Source organism: Pinus tabuliformis, chromosome 9 (genome assembly GCF_031772625.1).
Source record: "Pinus tabuliformis cultivar Carrire ecotype Pingquan chromosome 9, CPIR1, whole genome shotgun sequence".
Classification (NCBI taxonomy): domain Eukaryota; kingdom Viridiplantae; phylum Streptophyta; class Pinopsida; order Pinales; family Pinaceae; genus Pinus; species Pinus tabuliformis.
The window spans coordinates 420380954-420390894 of record NC_142307.1 but is presented as its reverse complement, the minus strand read 5'-3'; the positions used below and the strand labels follow the sequence as shown (position 1 = coordinate 420390894).

Here is a 9941-nt window from a genome sequence, read left to right as displayed (position 1 = left end):
AATTAATTTAAACCTGGGCAGGTGTAGTGACCGTTGGAGATGGAGCGTATTTAATGCCTTTTCCTGGACCGAACACCGCAGTGGTTTCATTGTGTTGGCTTGGCTTTTGTTTCATGTGGTTTCTTTGCAGGCTGCAGCGGCTTGTGTAGTGGCTTGCCTTTTGTTTGATGTTTCGTAGTTCAGTAGCATGGCCATGCTCTTGTTTTTCTTTATGGGTTTTTGGTGGTATGGAATGTTTTGGTTGTTTCTGTTTTTTTCCTTTCATTTATTTTCTTCTCTGTGAATTGCTCGGCCAACCAATTTTATTTTGCTGCCCAATGTTAAAAAACAAATAGAGACCAGATGAAATCATAATATTCATCTAAGCCGGCGACAGAGCAGCTATTTTGATCTTTATTCAGCGCGTAGTCTACTCATGTAGCGTTCCGAGAAGCTGTTTCTGTCTTCAAGGTAAGATAAAGACTACATTCAAATTTCAATGTGTTATTCCTGAATCCTTTTTGAGTTGAAGTAGGTAGGGTAATCCTCTCTTATTTACGATGGTCGTGTTGCAGGTACATAAAACCTGTCGGCAGGTAGTACATAAAGCAGTATTTCTCTCTTTATCCATTGTGACAGGTGTTCTTTAAATCTCTATCCATCGTGACAGGTGTTCTTTAAATCTCGGTTTGCAGTTAATTATTTTTAGTTGAGTTGTACATTGTATAGAAATTCATTATAGGTTTACATAAGGTCGAATATAAATTAATATATGACATTTAAATTGAGGCGCCCGATATCGCATGTTGGTACGGACAATCATTTGGGATTTTTTAATCCGTGAGAAGAGGTAAAATATCAGCGGCTATTCTCTTTGTCGCATCGTGAAAAAAGTTTTGTGCAGTTAGAGACACTTCAGATGGCGGAAGAATGGACAATGACCAATACCTAAATTTCATTTGCCGATGGATTGCATCCCACCCATTTCAGTTCAGGTATGATGCTCCGTGGAATTTATTACCTATGCTCAAATTCTCTCACTTCTTTGCATTCTTTAAATCAAAGCGGCTTCTGCCCAAAATACCCGGTGGGAAAGATCCCTTTCAGAACGACATTCACAGTCGATTCGAGGAATTGTAGCAGTAGATCTTGGGCAAAGAGGGGACATGGCAGCAGGGAAGTGGTATCGGCCGTTACAGGCGAAGAGAGCAAAGGCAGAAGAGGGAAGGAGTGTTGCCCATGGTGAGCGTTCAGGAGTTCATTGGCGAGAAGTTATTCATTGCTTCCCCCCCAACTTTTCTTCATTCATTGGATTCAAGAGTGGAGCAGGTGAGTTTCTGTTTTTACCATTTGTTGATGAAATTTCGCGTCGGCACAGAATCAAGCAACAGTATTGTAAACTTAGGAAGCTCCCAATTAAATGTTCGGTGGCTGTCTGTTTATGCTGCAGTTTTTCGTCTCGGTAAGATTCACTTATCATTTTCATCTTCAATTGGCTGTTTGTCAGAAAGTTTTGGGGATTTTTGGTATATTGAAAGCCTTTGTCAAAATGGAGATAAACCCCGCTCTGATATTCTATTATGTTATGTCTGATTTTTACAGTTAAAGATAACCTGGGAGAGGCAACTAGTATACGTATTTAGTGTTAAAGATAACCTGGGAGAGGCAACTAGTATACGTATTTAGTGTATTTACATGCTTTTTCTGAAGTGTTAATTTTACCTGCAGTATACGTATTTAGTATTTAGTGTATTTACATGCTTATTCTGAAGTGTTAATTTTACCTGCAGTATACGTATTTAGTATATTTACATGCTTATTCTGAAGTGTTAATTTTACCCGCACTTCTCATAGACATTCACTGCTTTCTTGCGATGCTTAGGTAGCTACAATCTGTAGCTATGGGAAACCATGAAATTGGAGTAAGGTTAAGGTTAAATCAGAGTAGGGTTAATCTTAGATTATAAACACTATTAAGATTAAAATTAAAGTAGGGTTAGATTTAAGTTAGAGTATGTAAACTAAAAATTATATATATTTTTAATTCACTGAAATGATTAATTAATTTAAATGTATTTATTGTGAGATTAATTAATTTAGATGTATTTTTTTAATATATTAAAATAAATTTAAGTTAATATGTTTTATATATGTTTTATTTTATTAATTTTATATTAAATTTTGAATTAAATATATTGTATAAAAGAAAAGTGTTCCACTTATTAATGTTGCGTTTTTAATGCGTATATGTAATCATAATGGTCTAATAATAATTTATTTATAAGATAATAATTTATTTATTAATTACTGATTTTAAAATATTAATTAAAATTAATTTTTAGTATATTAAAATTTAAATAATTGTTAATTTATTGAAAATTTATATAATTATTTAATTTAAAATATTATAAATTAATAAATATAATTTAACTTAATTATAAATATAAGTATAATATATTCAATATTATCATTTATTTTAATATGATTATTTATAATATGTATTTAGAATTACATTTTATATTAAACATTTTCTATTATAATATTATAAAGTAAAATTATAAAAATGTATATACTTTTTTTATAATGTTTTAATCATTAAATTAGATTTCTTACCTAATTAAAAAAACTCAAATCAAATATTACATTATTCACCTACTTTACATCACTGCATTTTATCCATTCATTAACTCACTTCTAATATAAATAATTATTTAATAAACATACATTTTATTTATATTTTTATTATAACTAATAATAATTAGTAATACTTCTATTTTTATTTTTATTATAACTAATAATAATTAGTAATACTTCTATTTTTTAAAAAGTTTAATATTAATCCTATTCACATTATTTTAATTTTCAACTTCCAATGGTGCGATCTCGGCCTGTGCGGGTCCATCTCATAGACTTCTCCATTTCTCGGTACGATTATATAAGGTCACCTTTCCTCCTGTACGGAGGCTAGTGGGCATGCTACCGAAGATTGCGCTGACCTGATTGAGAAGTGGGAGGCTCTTGCAAGATGAGGGCTATCGATTTGGTGAATTCAACCATTATTTTTTGGTTATATATCCCTGGCCCAGGATGCAAGAACTCATGAAATCTGAAACGGCCTTCTTCCCCTAAAGTTTTGATTTGTTTTTGCCTTCACAAGTAATTTTATATAAGTATTTTTGTTTTACATATTAAATTAATTTTTAAATATATATTTATATAATTTTAAAATAAATATATTATTAACAATTAAATTCTCACCTAAAATATAATTTTTAATAAATATAAATATTATTAATAATATTTATATTTATACTAAATATGTAATTTTTAATAATAAATATTAAAATAAAATTAATTAATAATTATTATCCACCAAATATATAATTAACAATAAAATAAACAATATTTTATAAAATATGAATTCAACTCTAGTCACCCATTCATTTAAAAAAATGTATTAGATTCTAAAATGTGTATTCGGAAAACCTAATCACCATACTATATTTATTGTATCACTAGATTTGTATATTTAGCGCCTGAAAGTGAGGATGGTTGCCGGCCTTATAAATTTGTTTACAATGACAACTATAAAAAACAACATCTCCAGCCATTATACAAGTATGTAATAGTATTTATTGTATCACTAGATTTGTATATTTAGCGCCTGAAAGTGAGGATGGTTGCCGGCCTTATAAATTTGTTTACAATGACAACTATAAAAGACAACATCTCCAGCCATTATACAAGTACGTAATTTGTATTTTTTTCAGGACAATTGTTATACAAGTATGTAATTTTGTATTGGTTTTGTTTTGTTATATTTTTTTACTTAAAAGATTTTTTTTTAGTGTGTTTGTATTTATACAAGTATGTAATTTTGTATTGGTTTTGTTTTGTTATATTTTTTTACTGAAAAGATTTTTTTATTGTGTTTGTATTTATAGCCTATTTTGTGTTTGTATTTATCACTTAATTTTGTTTATAATGATAAAGTTGAAAGACATTATGATTAGTTATATAGGATATGTATATTGAATTCTTTATTTAAGGAGAGATAATTTTTTATAATTGATAGATTTTTTAACTATGTTTCTATTTAATACCATGGTTATATAATTTCTTGTTCCATCTTCCATTAGGAGTATGTTTCTTTAAGATGACTTGTATAATAATACAATCTGTTATCATTATCGCATCTTGGATGGTGTTTTGAGTAGTATTTGAATGCAATCTCTTCTCCACCTTAGAAACTGGCGATTGGGGAAGCAAAATTGGATGTGCTCATTTTCACTGGTATCTTTCATGTTCATTTTATTCTTTTCAATTTATAGGTTTATTAAAAAATTCTTTAATTTCAAAATCTATGTAATTTGAGAAGGAAAAATGAACACCTAGTCAGAGTTTTCCATTGTTGTTGAGAGGGTTTTTGTGGTTAATATGTGATGCAAAGAGGGATGCCTTGCTTATGCTCCAATTTTTAGGGCAACTAGGGTTACATTGTCAATACTCTAATTTTTGCTTTTAGTAAGATTTACTTCTCATTTTCCTCTTGAATTGGTCATTTATTAGAAAGTTTGTTTTTTTTTTGTTTTTTTGTTTTTTTGTTTTTTGTTTTCGTTATAGTGAGGACATTTGTCAAAATGAAATTAAAACCCATTGTGATATGTGATTATGTGTGATTTTTAGACATTGAAGAGGCAATAAATTGTCTAAAATCGATATCACTTTATGTGTTTATTGTATGCGTATATTAGTTAGTATTTATGGCATTTTCAGTTCTTATAAGCATTCACTGTAGGTACACCGTCTATATAATAGAAATCATAAAATTCATTTTTATATATATGTTAGTTTCATCAAATTGCTCATGATTAAAATTATAAGACATTAAAATAGGTTAGTTTCATCAAATTGCTCATGATTAAAATTTTAAGACATTAGAATCTGGATAATAGAAAAACAAATAAAGTTGAGAAACAAAACTAATTTGCCATCTTTAACATTTTTTTTTTCAGAGAGAAAATCATCATGGATTATATTAAGAAAATATAAAGGTCAAAATACATGAGAGTCAAATGTACCCTAGTCCACATATTTACAATATTTGTCAGATACTATCATCAAAGATCAGACAGCGTGATAGCCTGAGAAAGATAAAACCCATATAACACCTCATGTGGAGGCAAAAGGGAAGCCGTCATCAAAATAGATTAAAATGTGTTGGATCAAACAAAGCCTCAAACAGGAAAGCATATGAGTCCAAAAAGAGCTTGCTGAAAGCTAACTAAGATCAGTGATTATTCCGAATGAGGCATGGAACCCGAAATTGAAATCAAAATAGAATCAAGGGCCTGGCTGAAGTTCTGGAATATGCGTTCATTTCTCCACTTCCATAGGAACCAACAAGTGAGAATGAATAAAGAACGCCAGGAGGGACATTGGGCACTCCACTAATAGAAACCATCCTGAACAGAAGAAAAAACCTGGTGAGAAAAACCATAATACAAAGACAGGTCATACTAGATTATAGAAGATGCGGCGCACTGGAAGAACATGTGTGCATTGGATTCAGCGTCGGAGAGGCACATTTGGCATCTACCCGGACCCTGCCATCCCTTTCTTTGCAGAACCTCCTAGGTGAGATTCCTGTCTGAGAAAGGAAGCCATGAGAATAGAATCATCTTGAACGGACAGGGTGCTTTCCAAAATTTGAGTGGAAAGGAGGGGGAAGAAGGCGGTAGGCCGGATGAGAGAGCAGCATATAGATCTCTGACGCAGATAGATTGAGAGGGTTTCTCAAGTGACCAAATCAGCTCATCCATTGAATCCGATTGAATGATTCCTTTGCTTGAGAAGCTGTTGATAGCCGATAACCATAAGGGGCGAAGAGCGAGGGGTAAGGATAATTCGACCTCATTCTTCCAAACTGGGATTTGAGAGGACTATGATTTAATTAGCTTATTCCACGTGAAAAGGCCTCTTGAAAGGAAGGAGGAGAGTAAGGTAGGGGGAATCATCGATTCTAGCTTGTACAAGGTTGGGTCAAAACCAATAAAGATGCTCGAACCTGAGGAAAGTCTCCACCTTAAATTCTCCATGAAGAAAGACTGTATCTTTCTGAAGCTTAGCCAAATAGAGGATCCTTTTCTGATGCCCAAAGATTGCCTCCTGTACCAGAAAACCATACTCCTTCCTTTGAGATATTTTTGATTAATGATGATGCTTCACTGACTTTTGCCACAAATACCTCTAAGAAGAGTTTTGCAGAGAAGAGCTTTGCCAAAAGATTGCATATGCAAAAGACCCCATCCGCCCAGATTCTTCGGCTTTGAAATAGAGTCCATCTTCACTAAATGAATCTTGGACTGATATGATCTACCACCCCATAAGAAATTGGCTGCCAAAGACTTCATTTTTTTTGTGATGGATGCAGGAAGAAGGAAGAGGTGGGCCCAATAAACCGCCAGTTATGAAAGAACGATCTGCACCAATATAAATCTGCCTGTCAGGGATAAAAATCGCATCTCCCAACAAGAAATTTTGTTGTAAAAGCGATCTATCAGCCATTGCCAGTTCCGAATGCGATATCCTTTTGCTTTTAAATGGAAACCCAGATATGTAAAACCGTCCTTTATCAGTGCATGTTTTATGCCAAATAGCGCTGCAATCCATTGCGGCTAAGTCCAAATTAGTTCCGTTATGATATAGCATAGACTTGTCTTTGTTTATAATCAGGCCAGATGCGGATTGAAATTTCTGGAAGATCACATTTAGACAGACCCATGTTGATTTGCATAACATCGCAAAAATAAGAATATCATCTACAAAAAGATTGTGAGAGAGGGAGATATCCTTGCATATCTTAATCGGCCTGCACCTCCCTTCAGCCACTGCTATATTGATCTGAGAGCTAAGAGAATTCATCACCAGAATGAAGAGAAGAGGGGAGAGAGGGCATCCTTGGCGAAGACCCCTCTCCGCTTTGAAGAAGGATGAAGGGATACCGTTGATAATGACTGAAAAATTGGCATTTTCAACACACGCCATAATCCAGTTAATTCCTTGCGCCCTTAAACCAATTTTTGCTAGAAGGATTCTGAGGAAGCCCCAGTCCACACAATCGAATGCCTTTTTGAGGTCTATCTTTAGAGCAGCAGCATCGATATTTTTGGAACTGATTGAAAAGAGACATTCCTGTGTCGTAGCTACGACATCCAGAATTAGTCTGTCTTTTAAGAATGCATGTTGTTCTTTTGATATAAAGGAATTTAGGACAACCTTCATCTTTTGAGATAATTTTAAAGAGAGTATTGCATAGAGCAATCGTCCTGAAATCCAAAAATGATGTCAATTTATCATTTTTGGGAATAATGGCTAAAAATGCGGCAGATAATGCATTGTTAATGTTTCTGGAAATGCGGGAGACATCCACCATGCGCAACATGTCATTTTTGAACAAATCATAGAAATGAGAGAAGAATTCTATCGGCTAACCATCAGGCCCCAGACTTTTATCCATTTTGAATTTTTTGATAGTATCATGCAGTTCCTCTTCCTCAATAGGCTTGAAGAACTCATCATTTGCGCTTTCATCAAACATTACAGGCAACAGATCCACGGCCCACAGGATATCATTTTATTCACTTCTTTGCTTTTTATATTGATTTTGAAAGAATCTTGTAGCTTCAGCTGAGATTTCCTGTTGAGTGTGGAGAAAGCCGCCTTTGCCATCTTCAATCTTCCAAATAGAATTCTTCGCTCTCCGTGCATTGGCAAAATTGTGAAAAAACTTTGTATTACGATCACCCTCCCTGAGCCATGTCGCTCTGCTTTTTAGCCTCCATGATGCTTCCTCCTTTTGCAGCAGCTCTTGCTTCTTTTTTTCCAAGGATCTGATGTGAGTTTTTTGATCAAAAGATAGACCATTATAATAGACCGAGTTAGAGAGAAGACATTTCTTTTTTAATATTGATTACCTCCTGTTTATATTTCTTCCTCTTTTTTATTTGCCAATCCTTGCAGCGTCCCTCAACAATTGAATTTTTTCCCGAAAAGTATATAAGAAGGCCCCTTCGGATTGATGGATATCCCTTCAACTATTTGTTATGAGTTCATTGAAAGATTTGTCCTCTAGATGGGTTCTATTAAATTTGAAAGGATAGCCCATCCTGCGCTCCATATTCATCCATTCCAAAAAGATGGGCTTGTGATCCGAGGAGAAATCATTTCCAGTTCTGGCCACGGGCATTCCCCACTTTTCAATAATACTGGCGTTTATGATAAATCGGTCAATTCTTTTTGCTATGAAGGCTGTGCCAAGCCTGCCATTATCCCACGTTGGGACCATTTTGTCAGGGATAATATCAACTAGATTCCTATTTAAGAGTTCCTGTCGCATTTTATCGGCCATACGATCCTTCTTCCTACACTGACCCCAACATTCCTCAGAGTTAAGGGTCATGTTTAGATCACCTGCTATTAATAAGGATTTAATGTCTAAAATTTCAGAATCAAACAAATTTTCCCAGAAAGGGAATCTGTTCCTGTAGGGCGCATAAATATTCAAGATATTGAGAATCTAAGGCCTTCCTCTGATTGAGGCCGAGATAAGAATTCCTGCACAGCATTTGAAAGCCTTTGCTCTGACCCTAAGCGGATCCCACAATACTACCAGACCACCAGACATACCATCAGCTTCAGTGGCAGCCATATGCCAAGACGGAAACATTCTTCTGAAGAAAGCCAGAGACACTGAACTTGGGTGCATTGTTTCCTGTATGAAGATAATATGGGGATGAGCAGAAACAAGTATCTCTTTTAGCGCCAGAAATTTAGGGGCGGCGCCCAATCCCCTAATATTGAAAGATATTAAGAAGGTCATTTAGAGGGCTGACTAGCCGAACATGCTCTAAGAGGCTGCGAGACAGAAGGTTCCAAGATTGGAACATCCACAAGGGACAGATTTGTGACCCCCAGATCAGAAGCAATCGTTTTGCCTCTGAAGTGACAGCTTCCCCCCTTTTGTTTTTTCCTGACTGTGATATTTTTGCCTGAATTGGGGCTGATGGTTGGGAAGGAAGGCTTGTGAATAGTCAATGGTTCAAGAACCGATGGGTTCCACTGGAGAAGGAGGTCAATGTCGCTATCATATTTGTTCACCGGGGAGTCAGACGGAGAGTTGAAAGGAGTCGGGATATCATGGGCTCCTTTCCTTTTTGCATGACAGTGGGAGACCTATTGGGAGAAGGCGAGGATGATGTAATCAGAATAGGATGAGATCCCACAACAAAATCCACTTTATTCATGACTTGTGGTCAGAATAGGATGAGGTCTCTTCATGCGGCTCCGGAATGGGTGGGCTTTTGAAGTCCGCTACATTTGGAGACTCAGGTTGATTCTGAGGATTAAACTGAGAGCATCGAAGGTCTGCTGATTGAAAAGAAAAGTGATTTTCAAAATTACTTGCATCTTCAGTAGGGGAATCAGATCCCGAAATTCTCTTCTTTTCAAGAGGATGTCTGTATGACCTGTGTTTGGGTCGATATCTGCAGTTTCTAATGAGGTGTCTTGTTCGATGACAGGAAGAACATCGAAAAAGGATACCCCAAAAGTCAAGTCTTTGACATATTTTAAAGCCTTCCCATGTAATCTCTATCTGATCATGATAGCTGTCCTTATAAGGTTTCTCAATTAGAATCCACGCGATTCTTTTTTCCCTCTCCCCTCTGACCCATGGATCAACATAAATAAATTTACCAACTGCGTCCCCTATCAAGGTGAGGGTTTCTGTTGTCCAAAGTTCTAATGGCAAGTTTGGGAGCTTGACCCAAATCATGCTGTGAGATGGCGTATTTTTCAGGGGGTCAAAGCCCATATACCACCTCGATAGAGAGAGAGCTTCTGCCAAAAATCCAAGGTCTGTTCAGTGTCAGTTCCAGATCAGATGCCTTCTGAAAGTGGAA

General features: G+C 35.1%; 1 protein-coding gene across 3 annotated transcripts in view; it reads left to right on the top strand.

Annotated features, from left to right (window-relative positions):
• The first annotated feature begins 622 nt into the window (after positions 1-622).
• The window catches only part of LOC149148927 (uncharacterized), a 243127-nt gene continuing 233808 nt past the window's right edge, over positions 623-9941 (top strand). For 2 of the 3 annotated variants that reach the window (XM_089443801.1, XM_089443799.1), the window contains exons 1-2: positions 623-974; positions 1076-1308. In XM_089443801.1, coding sequence (XP_089299927.1) covers positions 910-974; positions 1076-1308 — 298 coding nt within the window. In that variant the 5' untranslated portion in view covers positions 623-909. Of the gene's footprint in view, positions 1309-9941 lie in introns of all 3 variants that reach the window. The other variant, XM_089443800.1, reaches the window with a different exon arrangement.